Here is a 22797-nt window from a genome sequence, read left to right as displayed (position 1 = left end):
TCTGGGATTGGTTCCAGGGCCACCTGTGGCTACCAAAACCCTCTCGTTCAAGTCCTCATAAAATGCAGACACGTGGACCCCCTCTCTGCAGTTTCTGCCTCTAAGGATATGGAGGGCTGAGTATTTAGAGTATGTATTACTCGAATGACTTTAAGTTACCAGAGGGAGAGTCCCAAGGAATCTCTTTTTTGTCAAGGTGCACAGATGCTTTGCTTGCAGCCTTGTCTACTTGTTCCCTTGAAGTAAGCTTTTCCTATAAAATGACACATTTTGTAACTCGTGCTAAGTTTGTGGTGTTGGTGGCCATTGGTCTGCTCTTTGGCGCACAGATGGCTGGCTGAGCTTTCTCCAGACCATAAAGATCTGTTAGAAGGTAGTCACTGTAAGGTTAGTGTAGCTCAAGATAATCGTTCTCTTAGTTAAGTGCTCAGTAAATTTTCTGACAAAACACATAGTTGCCTAATTTAAAAACTCCGCAGGTAAAGCTGCTGCCTCATGGGTTTATCAGCCGCTTCCACAGGACGGAGGGTCGAGTTCAGGTTCTCAGGGAGAGCATTTCGCTGAGCTGTAGGTTGTTTCATGTTGCAGATTGAGTGCTCTGGGTGGGCTAAGGTTCACCACCTTTGTTCTTCATCCCTCCTCGGAACGACTCCCAAGAGAGCATGGGGCCATCTTAGCTTTATGAAGTAAAGCCTTGATGTGCTTTATGAAGTACAGGAACCATCTTTCACAGCTCTGTAAGGCTGGGGATTGGTAAGGTTCAGAATAGTCACGAGCTGCACAGTTGCATAATAACCAGGAGTGGGAAGCAGTACTCAAAAGGCTAATGATACATTGTAACGATCTTAAGCTTTCCTCTTAATATTATAAATAATGATGACATTAAGGAACTATATAACATCTGGAATCAAGTCGTTGTAGGTTTAATCTCATAAATGGGAGCATACCTCATAAATATGTTGTTTAGGACATCTGCCAAGTATTATGTGCTTCCTTTTAGAAAAAATACAACCACTTAAATGAATAAAAAAAAAAAAACCCGATTACTGTAACTGTACTGTTGTTGGTAGAAGAGGTCCTACATTAGGAAAAAGAAAACGTCCAGTTTTCCAGGTGTTTGGTGTGGTATAAAGTGACATCCGGGGAAGGGGTACACAGGTTTTTTTAATGAAATTTTTGTTGACTGAAGGTCTTAAAGTAGACTATACCATGGAGCCTGATACCATGAATCTAGTGCTGAGGAATTTCTAAGGACAAAAGATACATGAAATGCCAGAGTGTTTTGGTGAGCTATCTTGGGCAAGGGGGATTTGGTTAAATAGGTAGACTGAAAGAGTTTGCTAAGAGGAAATCATGCAGAAAATTGAGACAACAGAAATTAAGGTAGTAAGCTTGTTGCACTGTACGTGGAGAAAGGTGTTGTGCACCAAAAGTTCAAATTAAAGATGATTTTGAAAATTTTTGTTAATCTATTGAAGTATAGTTGATTTGCAACATTGTGTTGGTTGCTGTTTGGCGAAATGACTCAGTTATATTTTTTTTCTTTTTCATATTCTTTCCCATTCTGGTTTATCACAGGATATTGAATATAGCGCTGTAGAGTAGGCAGCTTGTTTAGCCATTGTATATATGTTAAAAAAAAATAAATAAGTTTAACTTGATGTATTAGGAAAATGAATGATTTTGGATTTTCAAGCAGGGCAGTTATTTGACTTTTAAAAAAGGAGAAGTGGGTGGAACTAAGGGAACTTTGTCAAAGTTAGGCAGTGGATGGAAGTGTTAATCTAAAGTGTTAAAATCTAAAGTGTTAATCCTGTTGTCGGCCTAAGTATTCCAACTAAGACAATCTGAGATAGAATCCTATCCTATTTAGAGTTTTAGAGTCTTTATTGTCTTATTCTTATTTAGAGATAAGAAAACATCTAAGTGTAAACTTACTTCCCCAAAGTCACATTAACTGGATAAGGTTGGAAGTGAGAGAAAAGATAAAATTCCTGCTAACAGCTAGGCAAATGGTAGGAGAAGCAGTGTACTTGGATGGTTTAGAGCTTTGTTTCCAGCCCAGGGGTCTCAATTCTACAAGTGATTAAGCTCCACAGACTGTGATTTATTTGTCTTCCTGGTGCCGTGGAGATATGAGAAAAGACAGTGCTCACAGCCAGATTCGACTTTGAGTCCTGTCTTTCACAAAGTTCCTCCATTTTTAGAAAGTGGTTGGGTTTTTTCTGTTGTTTATTTTTCCATAACAAGCCTTTGCAAATCTTCTCACAGACCCTAGAAAACCCATGTCAGTAGACTGAAGCCCTGAGTAGAATTTCTTTGATTGGAGGAGGTGGAAGGTAAGCAGGGTAATACCAAAGGAGTAGTTCTTTTTTCTTGAGCTCAAGTCTACTGCAGCACCTTGAGAGGATGAGAGAATATATTTCCCTCTAACTTCGTCATTCTCCAGTTTTCAATATGTGGAAAAATAGCTCCCCTTTCTATCCCTGCTTCTTTAAACAAATTTGGAAAGAAATAATGTTTCCTCTGTGTCAGCAGGACGCACGCTAAGTGCAGTGCTCTGGCGGTGACTGCATAGGAAGTGAAATGGAAATTATACTTCACAGTGCGAAATGGATGGGCACGAGGCTTTTATCTTAATGTAAGCATATCCGTAAGTGTGGCCTGGATTGTATTGAGAGTATACTAATGATGTAGTCTTTACAGGAAGCTTCATCTGAAATATATGGTGCTGTGAAGTTACTGGCTTGCTTGAACCTCACATTGCCATCAGCTAATCTCAGGTTTGTCATTTGTTCATAGCCAAAAACATTTTGCCTTGGTTTGTTTTAATCTAATGACTAATTATTTTCATAGTCTAGATTTTCATTTTAAATTGCTAACTGTTGCAAAGTTTTAAGCATTTCATGCAATTCATACCCAGAAGTGTGGCATTACATTAAGAAGAAAGAAGGTAGCTAGTTAGCCCCAGCATGCCCGTTACAGAAGACCACATCTCTTCATTTATATAGAGTGGCTCAGAGACTCAAATGGAATTCAGGTAACTCTTTTAAGATCCAGCTGATCATTTTATAGCCATAACTTATGTAGTTTTTTCCCCAACATCCAAATTTTTGTCCTGGATAGCGGGAAGCAGAGGTAACAGGGGTGGTGGTCCTGTGAGAAAATGCAGAGAGAGGGAGAGGAACCAACAATCAGTTAAAGTTTTCTGGAAGATAAAATACTGTCACAAAGGCCACTGGCGAAGTCCACTCTAACAAGATAGAAGAAAATTTTTAACTCTTCTTTCAAAGTACATATTATCCTGGAAGTACAGCAAGCCAGTAGTCAGTTCAGTTTCCATAGAACACGTATCTCATGACCCAAGGTTTGGCATCATCATCTCCAGTCTTGTAAATTTGAACACTGAGATTCTTCCACCTTTCAAAAAATTCAGAATTTATCCTGGAACTGTTAAACCGTGAACTAACAAAGTCTTCCCCCAATGATATCTTTGTCCTCTAAAGTATGTCTTAAAGAATCAGTTGTACTTCTCTTTAGAGACAAAATACCAGGATAGGGCTGGGTACTTGGTTACACAAAACAATCCTCATGGCATCGGCTCATTCAGGATCCTCAAATATATTGAAACATAAGGCACAGGCAAATGAGGGGTTTCCTTTCATTGTGCTTTTTGGTTAAAAGTTGACTCTGACTGCCCTGGCAAAGATAAAGGGCAGTTCACTAATGTGGTTCTGTCCAGTGGGGAGGGAAATTACTTCAGGAAAGCATTTTTCATAATTTTCTATAAAAATGAGAGAATATACATTCCTTTAATCTGTAAATGGGAGAATGAATTTTCTAGTTATTTGTGTAGTTTAACAGATTAATACTTAATATCCTGAATGTAGAAAAATATCAACAAATAATTTGAGATAAAGTTCTTTCATGTGGCCTGTGTTTTTAAGCTGCTTTTGTCTGGTAATCTGAAGTTGCCTCTCCAACTGACCCCTCTCATAAATACCTTCCTTGATGCAAACATTTCATTGGCTCTTCCCAGTTGAGAGTAAACAAATTAACACTGAGCAGCCATTTCATTCCTTTTACTTGTTCCTTCACAGCTATGAGTAAACAAAGTTGATGCTAACCAGCCATTCATTCTTCCTACTGGTCTCTTCCTAGTTGAGGCTAAACAAAGCTGACCCTGAATAGTCATTAGTCATTACCTCTGCAAAGTCGGTTTCTTCCTGGCCTTGCCCCTTTTCCCTTTCCCCATCCCCCCAGCAGCACTACACAGGGCTCTGACCCTCTTTAGCCAACCTGGTGTTTCAGACCTTCCGGTTCCCCTACACATCTCCATTGGAATCTGGAAGGAGCTGCTGTCAATCTCTCCCCACTGTTCTTGTTTCGAATAGTCCTAAATTGGCTCAGGCTCACCTACTGCAAGGAGATCCAGCCAGTCCATCCTAAAGGAAATCAGTCCTGAGTATTCCTTGGAAGGACTGATGCTGAAGCTGAAACTCTAATACTTTGGCCATCCTAAAGGAAATCAGTCCTGAATGTTCCTTGGAAGGACTGATACTGAAGCTGAAACTCTAATACTTTGGCCATCCTAAAGGAAATCAGTCCTGAATATTCCTTGGAAGGACTGATGCTGAAGCTGAAACTCCAATACTTTGGCCACCTGATGCAAAGAACCAACTCATTGGGAAAGACCCTGATGCTGGGAAAGATTGAGGGCAGGAGGAGAAGGGGATGACAGAGGGTGAGATGGTTGGGTGGCATCACCCATGCGATGGACATGAGTTTGAGTAAGCTCCGGGAGTTGGTGATGGACAGGGAGGCCTGGCGTGCTGCAGTCAATGGGGCCTCAAAGAGTCGGACACGACTGAGCAACTGAACTGAACTGACTCTCTGGAGTTGGCATAGCTTGTGCTAACATCTTTCAGGACCTGTATTCCCACCAACTGCACTATAGCTTTATCTACAGACCAGCTCTCCTGTTTCACTTACCCCATCTTCCTCCTCCAGGGCCAAACACTGTATGAAGTGACACCGCAAGCAGGATAGTGGAGATACTCCCTGTTTTAACTGAAGATGATTCTTTGCTGCATTTATTCTGTTCATTTTAATTGGTGGCCTGCCTCATCAGTTTTACCTGTAATGAGCCAGTTAACAACAAGAAAATTGCTCATCTGTATTATCCATCCTCTCTGGGAGCTGAGTACGTGCTGTGGCACCCGGCCTTCCCCTTTTACCACTGGGTGATAAGTTTTGAACACTGAATATATCAATTGGATGCCATTTCTCATAAGTGGTACTCTTAACAGGATTTCTAAAAACATCATTTTGTGTTTTAACCGCAGTCATCTACCCTGTTTCACTAATTGTGCTTTTGGCGTATGACTGGAGATGGTGAAATCTGATGTGTGAACCATAGAATCTGTACTAACATGGGCGCACAGCCCAGGGGCTTCTCAGGCTCTTTCGTCCTCCTCGGGTGCTTCCTCCTTCAGGGAGAGAATGGTGAGAAACCACCAAGTTGTTTCCTAGACTTTCACAGCAGTGCTTTAAGGAAGGTGAGAAGGCTTTAAAGGGAATGTGCAAAGACTTCAGACTGGATCTAATGAAGAAGAAGAAACTATACTATCCAACTGGAATGTTGTATATCCACCTTTCTAGAATTCCCTTGTTTTATATTATATCTTAAAATAGAACCCATTAGGGATCATGATTTTTTATTTTTAAATAGTCTTTGCAAAGCTCTTTTGGGGTTCTCTAAGCAGATGTTTAGGCTTCTCAGGTGGCTCAATGGTGAAGGATCCATGGATCCCTATAGGTCAGGAAGATCCTCTGGAGAGGGAAGTGGCCACTCACTCCAATATTTTTGCCTGGGAAATTCCATGGACAGACGAGTCTGGCAGCCTACACTCACTGGGTTGCAAAGCCTCAGACACAACGTAGCAACTGGAAAACAACAACAAGCAGATTCTTGTAGTTTACATTTTTAGAAAAATCTTCTGGAGGTTGAAGACAGGTTTTAGTAAATGCTTACCTTTCATTCTAGTTAGCATTAATGGTAGCTTTGATTTCACCCTATGAATATGTGTCCCTTTTTATTGATGAATGGATATGAAGTTAACTATGGACACAAAAGTGATTGTTTGAAAACAGTCTAGCTTTTAGGAAATAAATCTATGATTTTCCAGAAGTTTAGAAAATATATGTTAATATTTGTGCTAATTTGTAATGTAGCCATAAAGTCACAGATGTTGGATCGAAAAGAGAGCGTCTGGCACAAACCCCTAATTTTCTAGATGAGGATTCCAAGTCCCAAGAAGATGAGTGACCCTCAAAGTCACACAGATAACAAATCCCAGATCTTACTAATAGCAAATTCAGTGTTCCTTCCACCACCTTACACATCTAAAATACTTTTAAGTACTACTGGAATTTGAGCCCATAAAAAGTCCATTATTGATTGAAATCCCAACATTAATCACTTCTAATTTTCCTACCTTTAGATTATCAGTCTCACTCCTTTGAGAATTCTGTACTTGTTCCTCCAACGGGAATGTTTCCAGTTCAGTTATCACACCAAAAATATTTGCATTCATTTATACTTCCAGTGGTCATGTATGGATGTGAGGGTTGGACTATAAAGAAAGCTAAGCGCCTAAGAATTGATGCTTTTGAACTGTGGTGTTGGAGAAGACTCTTGAGAGTCCCTTGGACTGCAAGGAGATCCAACCAGTCCATCCTAAAGGAGATCAGTCCTGGGTGTTCATTGGAAGGACTGATGCTGAAGCTGAAACTCCAATACTTTGGCCACCTCATGCAAAGAGTTGACTCATTTGAAAAGACCCTGATGTTGTGAAAGATTGAGGGCAGGAGGAGAAGGGGATGACAGAGGATGAGATGGTTGGATGGCATCACCAACTCAATGGACATGAGTTTGGGTGGACTCCGAGAGTTGGTGATGGACAGGGAGGCCTAGCATACTGCAGTTCAAGGGGTTGCAACGAGTTGGACATGATTGAGTGACTGAACTGAACTGATACTTCATGTCCAATCAATGTATAATAGTTTTTCATCTACAAACCATTCAGTTTCTCTTAAATTATAAACTAGATGGCAAGGACATTGATGATTTCATATTACAGCGCATGTAAAGTATACCTGTGTCTTAATGTGAAGTGTGACTTCTTTCAGTTGGTTTTCTTTATAACATCTTTGCACTCTGGGGCAGCCCTTGTGGTACACACATAGTCCTGTGGGCATTTATTAAGTGACAGTCCTTATAATAGGGATTACTATCCTAGCCTCATTCCTTCTGTTTCCCTTTCTTAAGCGCACCCCTTCTGCCACCTAGATGAAGAAACTGATCACATGGAAAAATTTTATATAGTCTTTAAAGGACTGGATTCAGTTAATCATATGGTACAACATATGGAAAAGAAATGCAAAAAAGCAAAATGGCTGCCTGAGGAGGAAAGAAGAGAGATGAAAAGCAAAGGAGAAAAGGAAAGATATTCCCATTTGAATGCAGAGTTCCAAAGAATAGCAAGGAGAGATAAGAAAGCCCTCCTCAGCGATCAATGCAAAGAAATAGAGGAAACAACAGAATGAGAAAAACTAAAGATCTCTTCAAGAAAATTAGAGATCAGTTCAGTGGCTCAGTCGTGTCTGACTCTTTGCGATCTCATGAATCACAGCACACCAGGCCTCCCTCCTTTAGGACGGACTGGTTGGATCTCCTTGCAGTCCAAGGGACTCTCAAGAGTCTTCAACACCACAGTTCAAAAGCATCAATTTTTCGGCACTCAGCTTTCTTCATAGTCCAACTCTCTCATCCATACATGACGACTGGAAAAAACATAGCCTTGACTAGACGGACCTTTGTTGGCAATGTAATGTCTCTCTTTTTTAATATGCTATCTAGGTTGGTCATAACTTTCTTTCCAAGGAGTAAGCGTCTTTTAATTTCATGGCTGCAATCACCATCTGCAGTGATTTTGGAGCACGCCCCCCCAAAATAGTCTGACACTGTTTCTACTGTTTCCCCAACTATTTGCCATGAAGTGATGGGACCAGATGCCATGATCTTAATTTTCTGAATGTTGAGCTTTAAGCCAACTTTTTCACTCTCCTCTTTCACTTTCAAGAGGCTCTTTAAAAAAAAAAAAAGAGGCTCTTTAGTTCTTCTTCACTTTCTGCCATAACGGTGGTGTCATCTGCATATCTGAGGTTATTGATATTTCTCCTGGCAATCTTGATTCCAGCTTGTGCTTCTTCCAGCCCAGCGTTTCTCATGATGTACTCTGCATATAAGTTAAACAAGCAGGGTGACGATATACAGCCTTGACGTACTCCTTTTCCTATTTAGAAACAGTCTGTTGTTCCATGTCCAGTTCTAACTGTTGCTTCCTGACCTGCATATAGGTTTCTCAAGAGGCAGGTCAGGTGGTCTGGTATTCCCATCTCTTTCAGAATTTTCCACAGTTTATTGTGACCCGCACAGTCAAAGGCTTTGGCATAGTCAATAAAGCAGAAATAGATGTTTTTATGGAACTCTCTTGCTTTTTCGATGATCCAGCGGATGTTGGCAATTTGATCTCTGGTTCCTCTGCCTTTTCTAAAACCAGCTTGAACATCCAGAGGTTCACGGTTCACATATTGCTAAAGCCTGGCTTGGAGAATTTTGAGCATTACTTTACTAGTGTGTGAGGTAAGTGCAATTGTGCGGTAGTTTGAGCATTCTTCGGCATTGCCTTTCTTTGGGATTGGAATGAAAACTGACCTTTTCCAGTCCTGTGGCCACTGCTGAGTTTTCCAAATTTGCTGACATATTGAGTGCAGCTCTTTCATAGCATCATCTTTCAGGATTTGAAATAGCTCAACTGGAATTCCATCACCTCCACTAGCCTTGTTCGTAGTGATGCTTTCTAAGGCCCACTTGACTTCACATTCCAGGATGTCTGGCTCTAGGTGAGTGATCACACCATTGTGATTATCTGGGTCATGAAGATCTCTTTTGTACAGTCCTTCTGTGTATTCTTGTCACCTCTTCTTAATATCTTCTGCTTCGGTTAGGTCCATACCATTCCTGTCCTTTATCGAACCCATCTTTGCATGGAATGTTCCCTTCGTATCTCTAATTTTCTTGAAGTGATCTCTAGTCTTTCCCATTCTGTCGTTTTCCTCTATTTCTTTGCATTGACCCCTGAGGAAGGCTTTCTTATCTCTCCTGGCTATTCTTCGGAACTCTGCACTCAAATGGGAATATCTTTCCTTTTCTCCTTTGCTTTTCGCTTCTTTTCACAGGTATTTGTAAGACCTCCTCAGAGAACCATTTTTGCCCTTTTGCATTTCTTTTCCATGGGGATGGTCTCGATCCCTGTCTCCTGTACAAGGTAATATTTCATGCAAAGATGGGCTCAATAAAGGACAGAAATGGTATGGACGTAACAGAAGCAGAAGATATTAAGAAGAGGTGACAAGAATACACAGAAGAACTGTACAAAAAAGATCTTCACGACCCAGACAATCACAATGGTGTGATCACTCACCTAGAGCCAGACATCCTGGAATGTGAAGTCAAGTGGGCCTTAGAAAGCATCACTACGAACAAGGCTAGTGGAGGTGATGGAATTCCAGTTGAGCTATTTCAAATCCTGAAAGATGATGCTATGAAAGAGCTGCACTCAATATGTCAGCAAATTTGGAAAACTCAGCAGTGGCCACAGGACTGGAAAAGGTCAGTTTTCATTCCAATCCCAAAGAAAGGCAATGCCGAAGAATGCTCAAACTACCGCACAATTGCACTTACCTCACACACTAGTAAAGTAATGCTCAAAATTCTCCAAGCCAGGCTTTAGCAATATGTGAACCGTGAACCTCTGGATGTTCAAGCTGGTTTTAGAAAAGGCAGAGGAACCAGAGATCAAATTGCCAACATCCGCTGGATCATCGAAAAAGCAAGAGAGTTCCATAAAAACATCTATTTCTGCTTTATTGACTATGCCAAAGCCTTTGACTGTGCGGGTCACAATAAACTGTGGAAAATTCTGAAAGAGATGGGAATACCAGACCACCTGACCTGCCTCTTGAGAAACCTATATGCAGGTCAGGAAGCAACAGTTAGAACTGGACATGGAACAACAGACTGTTTCTAAATAGGAAAAGGAGTACGTCAAGGCTGTATATCGTCACCCTGCTTGTTTAACTTATATGCAGAGTACATCATGAGAAACGCTGGGCTGGAAGAAGCACAAGCTGGAATCAAGATTGCCAGGAGAAATATCAATAACCTCAGATATGCAGATGACACCACCGTTATGGCAGAAAGTGAAGAAGAACTAAAGAGCCTCTTGATGAAAGTGAAAGAGGAGAGTGAAAAAGTTGGCTTAAAGCTCAACATTCAGAAAATTAAGATCATGGCATCTGGTCCCATCACTTCATGGCAAATAGTTGGGGAAACAGTGGAAACAGTGTCAGACAATTTGGGGGGGGGGGTGCTCCAAAATCACTGCAGATGGTGATTGCAGCCATGAAATTAAAAGACGCTTACTCCTTGGAAAGAAAGTTATGACCAACCTAGATAGCATATTAAAAAGGAGAGACATTACATTGCTGACAAAGGTCCGTCTAGTCAAGGCTATGGTTTTTCCAGTCGTCATGTATGGATGTGAGAGTTGGACTGTGAAGAAAGCTGAGTGCCGAAAAATTGATGCTTTTGAACTGTGGTGTTGGAGAAGACTCTTGAGAGTCCCTTGGACTGCAAGGAGATCCAACCAGTCCATCCTGAAGGAGATCAGTCCTGGGTGTTCATTGGAAGGATTGATGCTGAAGCTGAAACTCCAATACTTTGGCCACCTCATGCGAAGAGTTGACTCGTTGGAAATGACCCTGATGTTGGGAGGGATTGGGAGCAGGAGGAGAAGGGGACAACAAAGGATGAGATGGTTGGATGGCATCACCGACTCGACGGACATGAGTTTGGGTAAACTCCGGGAGTTGGTGTTGGACAGGGAGGCCTGGCATGCTGTGATTCATGGGGTCGCAAAGAGTCAGACAGACTGAGCGACTGAACTGAACTGAACAACATAATTATAGAATCTGATATTGGAAAGCAATGTCTTGTGCCTACCCTGGAAAAATACTTTAAATAAAATAAAGAAGTCCTCAATAATCCTTCAACTAACATAGGTTACAGCCACTGAAATCAGTTCTTTTATGTTTGGTGTAAATCCTTATTACTCCAGTGGAATTCTATGACATGTCTCCTGTGAAAAGACTATTTAATATTGTTGTGAGTAGTGTAGGGCATCAATAGAAAAAGCAGCTTTGTTTTCTTCAGGTGTTTTCATAACCACCTATATTCTTTGAAACATATATTTTTACCTCTTCTGCAATTTTTAGTATAAAATGTTATCATGAAGAGAAGTGAATGATATCAGAATTCATTGAAATCAATCTTGGAAATTATTTGCCTCGAAGGATAAAGAGGGAAACAAATGTTCCCAGGCAAAGCCAAAAGACAGACTGAAATTTTACTTGCCACTGGCCATCAAAAGTGACTATAATTTGGGTGGATGAAAAAATTAAACACTTGGCTCCCAAAGAGATGCTCCTGAATTCAAACTGAAAGCATGATCTAGAGCCTGGCTACATCCACAATCTTTATAGCACTTCTTCTTTACCAAAGAAGAGTTATACGGATTCTAAGCTGGAAATTCCTTTGCTACTAAGGAAACTTCCTTGAGAAATCATCTTTCTGATTCTATGTCCCAGACGGCAGCACATCAGAAGATGAATGACCAAAAGAAATATCGAAGTCAGAAAGCTGCACACCATTCAGGCAAAATCTGGTTGGAGAGGAAGGCTGTTCGCACGATTAGTGAGCTTCCCCAGCTAGCCTGTAGGTGGGTGTGTTTAACAGGAGGAAGCACTGGGAACCCGCCTGTCAGCCAGCCTTTAGAGCTAATTAGCTCAGCATACAACAAAGATAAGTGAGCCTGGGAGGAGGGCCCCCTGAGGGGTCTTTAGATTCTGGGAAATGTCTGATTGGCAGATGTTAAAAGAGATTCTTTGGTAATCCTGTGCATCAATGAGCTGCACAAATTCAGACCAGGACTGCAAGAATCCAGGCATGAGGACACTGTGCAGCAGGCTCGCACAGGCAGACCCAAGATGGACAGAACCTTGGAATCCCTGAGACACATCATTGCCCAAGTCTTGCCTCACAGAGACCCGGCTCTGGTCTTCAAAGACTGTAAGTACTGCAGGGGAAAAAGTTTTTTTTTTTTTACTTTTTTAGAAAATAGTCCTAAATGTCTAGTCACATCTTATTTCAGTATGTTTTCTCCTAAATCTCTGTAGTCGTGCGCTGTGGTCTAAGTGGTATTTAACTTGTTCCTGACTTCAGTCAGGAGAATGATTTCATTTCACCTACGGGTATCAGTCGCTGGGTTATTTTTTTCAATGATACATCTTGCTAACCATTTAGAAGTCTGTCCTAAAGTCTAAGACTCGCCTCAGACTTGATGAACTTTTCCAGATGCTCTTTAAAATAAATCAAGGCTGATTGGTACTAGGATTAAAACAAAAAATAACTTGAAGACGATAATAAGATATATCCCCTTTTAAACCTGTTTAGTCCTCCATGCCATGTATTAGTTATGTTAAAAATGTACTGTTTGAAATGTTTTGTTGCAAACAAAAGTTAACAATATATCACCACTGAGCTCTTAAATTTTGATAACAAATGATAACATTTTAGTTAAAAGGCCAATAAAATAAGATGTCTTCCCACCTCTGCAACAAAACGCCACCCCCCCCACACACACACACACATACACACACAAAAACTAAACAACTATGCATGGCAGAGTTATTTCAAAATCTTTTTTTAATGATTATGAAAAATAATTCAATCAAGATTTCCAATTCTGGCAATACTATTAAACCATTTGTCATGTAACTTTGTTTCTGGAACCAATTTGATTTCCTGCTGCTGCAAGACAGACTATCTTTGCCTTGTATCTTATCTACAGTGGGGTTCATATTACAAAGGGCTTCTGAAACAGAACTTTGCTATGGAGCTGCCCAAAAGGTAAAATGCATATGGAATTTTTTTTTTTTAGCTTCAATAAGTTACAGCTTTCTTCTTTGGGAATCTCATATGTTTGTCTCCATCAAAACATCAATGGTTTGGATTTTTGCTTTCTGATTGCTGAATAATGTTCGTTTCCAGATGTCCTTTTAGTTTATATTTCTCATATGTGTGATGAAGAAATGTTAGGCAATTTTATTCTATAAAATTTTCTTCCTAGAAATTAAATTGTAACCAATTTGCCCTCTAAGGCATAAAGTGAAAAAACTGCTCTTTTTTCTTTCTTCCTTTATTTCTCTCTTGTTCTCTTGGTTTCTTATTTTCTTGCTTTCTTTTAAATACTATCTTCAAGCATGTGTCAATAGCTGTGTTAGAACTAACAAAAATCTCTCCCCACCCCCTCCCGCCTAGCCTGGAATCTATTCAGGTTTGGCATGTTTTTTTAAGTGAAGAGGCAAGGAAAGACTGCATATCTCCTACAGTAGCACTGAATTCACTAGTGAAGGGTAAAAGGGCTCTCGACCTAAGACTTTGGATAAATTGTAGAGGACCAGGGATCTTGTGCTGAGGGTTTGGATAGTGGAAACAGTAAAAAGGAATAGAGGTAAAATGTTTCACTGAGTTCATTGTGAATTTAAGAAATTTCATCTGAAATTATGTGGACCACTTTCTAAATTCCGGCAGCTGTTTACGGTTTACCAGAGAAAATAAGATAGAAAAGGGTTGAAATAAAACATACATTGTGTCCTGTCATCTAGGACTTTGTGGAAACTCTTTTATGCAGCAAAAAGAAAAGAAGTGTCACACATTTCATTTATTAACACAGAACTTAAATTTAATCAGAGAGCATTGCCTGCTTACCCTAGAATGGGCTGCCACTCTGCGACTGCTTGCATGGCTTAATAGGCGTGAATTTTAACTACTGAGCCTCTCCCTTCAGGTGTTTCTAATCTGAAAAATGACTAAATGAAAGTAAGCCAAATGGCAGATTTCTGTGCCAGGGATTTTTATATTATCGAAACATCCAACCACTCACCGTCCTCATGGAATAAACGGGAACAGGTTCAGTTACTTGCTGAGGCGGCATTCACAAGGGCCTATGCCGTGCCTTGGCACCCTAGCATGCGTGTGCCAGGGTTTAGCACATGGACTCATTTCCTTTGGCACACCCGTAAGTTGCTGCCACCGCACTCCTGCTTTACATGGCCTGTAAAAAGTCACCATCAACCTTCAACAGCAGGTTCTAAGCAGCCTTCTCTCTAGTTACTCCTGGCTCCTTTTCCCCCATCCCAGGCCAGCCTCTTTTTGCCAGAAGGAAAGAACTGAGCACTTCAGCACATCACTGCCAATTCCTTAAGAAAAATTACTACCTTGTTTTCCTACAAGATGAAAAGCCAGTTCAATGATGTTTGAAACCATACACAGTTGAACAAAGGAGCATAGAAAAATAATAACATTCTAAAAGTGTTTGTCTAAATCTCTTTTCTGTAAATGCAAAGATAGTTTTTTTCTCTTTTTATTTTTCTGAAACATAGAATACAAGAGAGATTAATTTGTTGCCCTCACTTGGCTTTCAATTTGTATAAAAACAAGCAATAGTAAACTGGATTTTCTCTTCAAGTTGGTCAGGAAAAGTACCCAGAGAGTTTTCTGGTCTGAGACCAATGCACATGGGGATAGTTATATTCATTTAAGGAAATAAAATATGAATGCTTTTCTCAGCCAAGGAGGTCCTCCATGTGGCATTTTGTATTGCATTAAATCTCTAGTTTGTTTCAGACAAGGTGTTCATCTGACAAAAGTTGTAATTCGTTTATTTTCTTCCCTGAAAGGAAATTAATTTCATGACATTTCCCCCCTTTTCTCTATTTCGAGTTTCAAATGAAAAATAATGGAAAGAAATTTTAAATGAGGTGGGCTCTCGGTTTGTACTTTGTTCATCTAACCTGACTCAGGACTGCTCTCCACTGCCTGAATGTCTCCACTCTGTAACAGGTATCTCCAGGAGTCTGCACCGCCCAACAGAATCTCTTTGCAGAGGAATTAAGGCGTATCTCCATGATTCCTTCCATTCTTGGCTTTGTGCAACATCCAGTTTATTTTCTTGTGTCATGCGTCACAACCAAAGATGAGCTATCCTGAAAGCAGCCTTTGTCAGCTTTCTTGAGAGTTTGTGTGTAAGCTTACTATCTGTTGGCCATAGTTTAACAGATTCTCACATGCTTGCCCAAAGTAAGTCACCATGCCCTGATTTCAAGAAGTCTTCACATTCCGATCCTATCCTGTTAACCCTTCAAATTGCAAGAGCATCTGCCATCTTTGGGATCTTTCTTCGTGCATCATTAGTAATGCTAGAATGTCAAGTCCTCATCCCGTGATTAAGACACTATACTAAGAATGTTTATTCTTCACAGCATGTCAATAATGTAGGTACTGTTGTGATTTTATAGTGAGAGAACTGAAGTTTCTGGAGCTTAAAGGTGACCTGCTCAAGACCACACCTAATGAAATGATAGAGCCAGGATTCAAATTCTATCTTCCAACTTCTCACCTTTAGCCAATACAAGACATTGCCTCTCAGAAGAGTTATACTGCCACGTCATTTGTGCTGTCATGGCAGTGTCTGTTAGGAAAACAGAGGTGGGACTGAAATGGACTTTTCTGGGTGTTTGGAGAGAGTCCATTAAATAAGCTTATCTGAGTGGCAGTGTAACAGGAGAGTGAGAGGGGAAGGGAATTTTTGAGGAGAGAGAACAGTTTGCCAAAAGGCAGATCGGGCAATACAAGAACAACGCATCAGGGAAGGAGAGAGTCCATTAAATAAGCTTATCTGAGTGGCAGTGTAACAGGAGAGTGAGAGGGGAAGGGAATTTTTGAGGAGAGAGAACAGTTTGCCAAAAGGCAGATCGGGCAATACAAGAACAACGCATCAGGGAAGGTGGAGACAAGGCTGAAAAGGCAGGTGGAGTCACACACAAGTGTAGGCAACAGGGAGCTGTTGGAGTTAACAGTGATCCTAGATTGGTTCTGAAAGCATGGGGCGTTATGTTGTGTTGGGGAAAAGATTGTATTGACATCTGTTGAAGGTACGCTTCCTGATATTAAGTTGGGGAGAATGGCAGCTTTTTTACAGCAAGAATCCTTTTACCCGTTCAGGCAAGATACAAGAGTTGTAAATGTAAACATGCCTATCGGGAGAAACCACTTCCACTAAATAAAGCCGGAATTATGACAAACTTTCTCAGATAGTTACAATCTTAGTTGTCACTGAAGCCCTGAGAATGTGCTGGTTTGTAGCACTGATTTATAAAGTAATGTGTTAGATTTCACTAATGTTTCCCAAAATTTTGCAATGAAAACAAACTAGGTGGAACCTTTACTAAACATTGAACAATGAGAAGAAAAATTTCTCACGTATTTGAAGTTTGTTAACTCTTCCGTTTGAGGAGACACTTTTTTGTATGAAAGCTTATTTTATCCAAGTTAGGGGAACACTTCAAAAAGTACATTTTTACCCTTTGGAAAAATTGGACCAGACTATAGACCTATTAAAAATATCTTAGTAATCGTGATTCTGGCTGTATAGAATGCAAGAGAGGAAAAATTCTCAAGAGTCAAGTATTTTCCCCGCCCCATGCTTTTAGCATAGTTATCTGAAATCTGTAAATTTGATGATACATTTATGGTTTCTTCATTTCACGTAAAGGATGGAGTAGGAAGTGAGAGATGAAGGCACTTGTGTAGTAAAATCCCTTCAAGTATTGCGTGGCATTCCACCACAGAAAGTGTGCTGGAAAGAGCATGGTGAAAACACAAAAAACAAAAACCTCTACTTCTTGCTAGCTCATTTTGGATTAATGACTACATCTTAATTACAATAATTTGAACTCTGATAATTTTAGCATCTAAACTGTGGATGCCTGTTCTACTGAAGAAAACTATTCAAATGCTAGTTTTACTTTGTTGTAGGATACAACTATTTTTATTTTGACTTATTTCAAGAGAAATATGCAGATTTCAGTTCAGCTATCTGTGGCATAAGCCCTGTTCTCTTCTTTTTTCAATAAAGATACATTTGGCAGAGTTTAAATACTAATAGTCTCAGTGCAGAGGGAAATTTTTCAAAATAGAAAAAAAGTAAGAGGCTTCTTGATCATTTAATGGCAACATCTGTCTTAATACATTTATTTCTTAATATATAAATAAGATTTAACAAATCAAAAAGAATATTGATTGACACCCATCCTGTGATCAAGTCTGGTGCCTCTTCACGGTCTGCTGTCTCATCTCACCATAGGCTTTTTTTTTTAACAGTTAAGATTTGTTAGCCTGAGCTCAACTTTAACAACTTCTGAAACTCATGTGTTAAGTTACAGCCCATAATAGGATACAGCTGCACAAGGGTGAGTTTCTAAGTTATGATTTTTCTGTTTAAATGATACGGTTTTACTGATTATGTGCTACAGATTGATTTAAGAAATGTAAGACAACTTTAGAAGCCTTTCATAAAAGAATCTTCTTTATTGAATACATTTCATATTGACATTTTAACCCCAAAGGCTCTTATTGCTTTTCTTCCATGTTCAAATGCTCATATCAGTTTAATCTGTCAAGGTAGCTTTTAAAACTCCTGTTTTAAAAGAAAAGGGGGGAAAAAAGAATCCTACTGAAAGTTTAATAATGACAAAATAGGCAATTATTACACTCCCTGTAGTTTTCTACACTCTCTCTCTCTGGTGTCCTTGGAATCCTGTTTGCATTATGGTTTTGCTTTTTTTCCCCTTCCTCTGCGATGATAATCGGTTGATCCCCATTTTGATCCCATCCCGTGACACAGCTGTGGGAACCCAACATTTAGTCACCACTCCTTTGGCACTTACGGGCTGTCGAGCGTAGTTTACATTTTTCTCACAGGGCTCTGCCCCATGAGTTATAGTTTGGCTGGCATGTTTTTTCCACATCTCAGTTGCAAGTCCCAGGAAGGCAAAGCCATACCTTGCACTTCTATGTAGCTGCCAGAGGAATCCCTCACAGGGCCAGGCACCTAGCAGGCACAGCAGACTTTTCTGGTTGCTGACTCACTGGTTTTCTCCATCATGAAAGGGAGGAAGATGAGATAAATGGTACTGGGACTTACTAAGCCATCATCCCGTGACACCTTAATCACAGCCTGACTGCACACAGGTTTCAGTTGACAGCTCTGTGAAACAGGAGGGAGCATCTTCAGAAGAAGAAGAACAGGTTCTGAAAATAAACACAGCCACCTCAGGCAACTTCCCCAGAGCGCTGCCTCAGGTTGACCTTGGTGTTGTGATGTCACTTAGTCATGTCCAACTCTTTGTGACCCCGTGGACTGTAGCCCGCCAGGGTCTTCTTTCCATGAGATTCTCCAGGCAACAGTACTGGAGTGAGTTGCCATGTCCTCCTCCAGCAGATCTTCCCAACCCAGGAATAGAACCCAGGTCTCCTGCATTACAGGCAGATTCTTTACCATCTAGCTACCCGGGAAGCCCCTGGCTTTGGTAGAGCAGCCCAAATTACCCCATATACCACACCGGCACCGTGACTCAGCCCGCCAGTTCTTATTTTCATTCTCTCAGTCTACCCTCAACTCTGAATCACCAAGGGCTGTGTACATCAAGCTCTTCAGGGCTGACCTCTGTCTGTGCCTTGTACAAAAACCCAGTTAAATAGCTGTGGCAGGGTCATGGATAGCTTTCTTATAATGACTATACCGGGGGAAAGTACGTGACATACCTAAAGCCACATTTGCGCAGATTTGACCATCTTAACTAAACAGAACTGGTCGACAAAGCAACAGTGTTTGCTTTTTTTTTTTGGTTTTTATTTTTTGTTTTCTTGGATCTTTGGTTGTTACCTGAAGTCAACAGTCCTACAAAGTCTCTCTCTCTTTTTTTTTTTTAATTGGCATATAATTGCTTTACAATGTTGTGTTGGGTTCTGCTGTACAATGAAGTGAATCAGCTATGTGTATACATATATCCCCACCCACCCCCATCCCACCTATCTAGGTCACCACAGTGCACCAAGATGAGCTCTGTATGCTATATTGCAGATTCCCACTAGCTATCTATTTTACATGTGGTCATCTATTTATGTCAAGCCTCATCTACCAATTCATCCCTCCCTTGCCTTCTCCTGCTGTGTCCACATGTCTGTTCTCTACATCTGTGTCTCTATTCCTGCCCTGGAACTAGGTTCCTCTGTTCTATTTTTCTAGATCCCACATACATGCGTTAATATAGGACATACATGTGTTAATATAGGATATCTGTTTTTCTCTTTGACTTACAGTGCAAATGCAGTGCCCAGCGGTACATGGGAAAGATATATACGTCCTAATTGCTTAAATAGATTACATCAGGTTTTTAGTCTATGTAGCTTTTGTGATTGTATGACATCATCTGAACCATGATATACGTGAAAACCACACTTGGGAGCTCAGGTGCTGCCATTTAATGGTGGTATACTTAATGACCTTTTATTTCATCTTTGTGATTCCATCTTGTTCCTTGATATTCTCTCCCTTCTGCCTTCTTAAAAAGTTACCTTGTACGTCCAAAGATATTAAAAAAAAAAAAAAAAGTTTTATTTAACACAAGGAGCCCAGCGTGGAGCTCTGTGATTACCTAGAGGATTGGATAGGAGGCAGGGGGGAGGCTCAGAAGGGAGGGGAGATAGATAATAGATAGATAGATAGATAGATAGATAGATAAATTGTGAGTGATTCATGTTGTTGTATGTCAGAAACCAACATAACATTGTAAAGCAGTTATCCTCCAATAAAAAAAAAGTGTTATTTAAATTTCTCCCCCAAATGATTTATAGCTCAATTTTAAATTCTAAAGGTGAAAATTAAAAAGAATGATGTAATTTTTTTTTTTGTATATATTGGAGAGTCTTCCAAGAGGTTAATTTTATAAAACATCCTAAAGAACTTAATTCCCTCAGAGAAAGTGTTGAGGATGGAGAACAGGGACCAGATCAGAAGAAAAGAAAAAGGAAACAAAAGAAGAAAGACGATCCGCTTCCCAACTGCTGCAGGAGCGAGGCAATGACTCTGGAGAATAACTAAAAGAAAGCTAGTAATGCTGGGAACAAAGCAAGACTCTTAAGCGGTCTCATCTCTGTGTGTGGCTGTGGCTACCTTTGAGAGAGTGTCTACAGAAAAGAAGAGGTAGCCCGAGTTTCCCGCATGTCGTACACGACTCATAAGCGGTGTCAGCAAGATTCCATTAGCCTGATCAAAACTTGTCCGAGCCTGAGAATGGTTATAAATATTTAGACAGCTGGCTCTGTCGGTCACTGTCCTAGTGTTTGCCAAGCCAAGCACAAGACCTAAAGGAACCCAATTTTGCATGAATGGCAAATTGGCAAGATGCCTTGAGCTTGCTCCTTAAATTATTTGGGAGTCCTTTTCATGCTTCTCCTCAATAAAACTAGTGGATCACATTTACAAAAACAAGGTATATGTGATTGAATTGCTAGAACAGAAAATGCTATTAATTTTATTTAAAAATATCACCTGCTAAGAGTAATTTATAGTTGAAGATTATATTAAAATATTACATACCATAAATCCATCTGTTTGGAGGCAGAGAATCAATCTGAAACTATGTTCCTCATCTTGAAAGCCTCTAACTGGTTTATCGTAAAATGGTAACCTTTCCAATTTGTCTTAGTTTTTGGCAAAGGAAATTTTTAACCAGCTAGAATTTTTTCTCATGTAAGGCATGAAGAAATGAGTTCTTTTTTTCTGATAGATTTATGACATACTTTTAAGATCCCTTATTGCTGACAAATGACTGTCTTTCCAGTCGGGACTTACCTCATATTAGGTAATTGAACTGAGCAATGAACTATAGTGTTTCTACTTTCCTGAAGCATAAGAGTTATTAACATTAATTTGAAATAAGAGTTAGTTCCTTTCTGTAGTTTTTCCTAAGAGCAGGTCTGTTACCATTAGCATTCATTAGAAAGTGAAAAATTGGACAAACATCCGTGTTTCCAGATTTTGAGACATGTAGTATTTCTTCCCTTTATTTTCTGGCTATCATGAAGCTTTGACTTTACCAGTGAATGATATTAAAAGAGCTTTCTCATTTCCATCTCTGAATTCCTCACATATTTTAGACAAATTAAATAGCGCAACGTGTACAATTAGAGGATTTTCAGACTTGAGACTATTTTCAGAATGTTTAATGATATGGTTTCCAATCCAGGAGCAATCAGTTTCAAAGATGCAATGTGCAAGCGTATAATCATGGCCTTTCCTTTCTTCCTTCACCTTCTGCAACCACAAATAATAGCTAACCCTCCAGTGCTTACTATGCGTGAAACTCTGTTCTCAGCATTTTCCATTTTGAGCTTTACAGCAACCCTGTAAATACTGCCTTTTACAGATAGAACAGGGGCGCTCGGTAGGTATCTCTGCACAGGAGAGACCGGATTCAGACCCAGGCATTCTGGCTCCAGAGGCCATGCTTTTAACTGCCTAAATAAACTGCCTGCCTGTTGATAAAATGGGGAGAGACATGATTCAGTACCCATTTCATTGTGTTTGAACCAAAACCTCTACTTGAGGGCTCTCCTGTAACAAATGCTATAATCCATGGCACATTTACATCTTCTGAATCTCAGAATTCCCATATGAAAACATAGGTCATGTGTCCCTGTTGGCATCTCCATCATGCCCAATCTGTGGAAATGACAAGATCTAAGTTTTTAGGATAAAAGCCCTCTGAGAGGCTTCATGCTTCTTCCTTCCAGGTTGCCAAAGGAGCACTCTGCTTGCTCCATCTCCCACCCACTCCTCATGGATTTTTCTGCTCAAGCTCCTACCAGAGAAACATTTTTCCTGGGCTCACCGAGATGCATAAGAGCAACCGCACATTCTCTCTCTGTGTTTGTGCCCTTGTTTTTCATGAATGGAGCCTCTACAGACAGCACAGCACCTCAAAGACAAAGGACAAGGAAATCCGTGCCCCTGCCTTTCTCACCCACTTGCCCGGGGCACCAGAACAATAGAATTAATTTCCAATTATTAAAAGAAGCAAAGTCCCCTCGGCCTGTTGCTTATCGAGTTGTACCCCCTTCCTCATGGCATACTTTCCTATCACTCCCACACACAATTCCTCCACTGAGGCATTACTATTTTTCTTACTCTTTTTGTCAGATGCCACTATCACTTTTTTGGGAGCATAATTTCTACCCCCTTGCCCATCCTGGTCTAAATCTCATTTTTCTGAGGAGATTCAGCTTAGGCTCTCCTCCCCTGCATAATTTTTTCTGTCCTTTTCAGTCCACATTTATCTACTTTTCCCCTTAAATGTACTTAGTTAATTGTGCCATAAATTTTAGAGCTCTAATATTACCTTAAAATAATTTCTGTTATACAATGTAGCAGTCTAATATTTTGTTAACAAATTATGAATTCTTTATTTCTGCAGTAAATCTTTATGTGGCAAAGGCCTATTTTGACCTTTTTTTTTTTTTTTTTTATTTGACTCTATGCCATCAAGGTCAGGGTCCCCAGATAGACCAGGGCCTCATTGCTGATTAATTGTGGTGTTTTGTTCCGCTGATCCCAGAGACTACTTTCAAATCCTTTTCAACGCTATGCTCCAGGCAGTCAACATAAATAGAGAACTGACACTTTAAGACAAAAGTACTTAGATCGCTGT

General features: G+C 40.2%; 1 protein-coding gene across 2 annotated transcripts in view; it reads left to right on the top strand.

The window, feature by feature from the left end:
- Positions 1-11985: 11985 nt before the first annotated feature.
- LIX1 (limb and CNS expressed 1) overlaps positions 11986-22797 on the top strand; it is a 53476-nt gene continuing 42664 nt past the window's right edge. The window contains exon 1 of one of the 2 annotated variants that reach the window (XM_061149502.1): positions 11986-12253. In XM_061149502.1, the coding sequence (XP_061005485.1) occupies positions 12172-12253 (82 nt within the window). In that variant the 5' untranslated portion in view covers positions 11986-12171. Of the gene's footprint in view, positions 12254-12984; positions 13094-22797 lie in introns of those variants that run through there. The other variant, XM_061149503.1, reaches the window with a different exon arrangement.

The sequence above is a fragment of the Dama dama genome, chromosome 9, assembly GCF_033118175.1.
Source record: "Dama dama isolate Ldn47 chromosome 9, ASM3311817v1, whole genome shotgun sequence".
Taxonomy (NCBI): Eukaryota; Metazoa; Chordata; class Mammalia; order Artiodactyla; family Cervidae; genus Dama; species Dama dama.
Note: the sequence above shows the minus strand (reverse complement) of the source record. Positions and strands in the feature narration are given on the sequence as shown.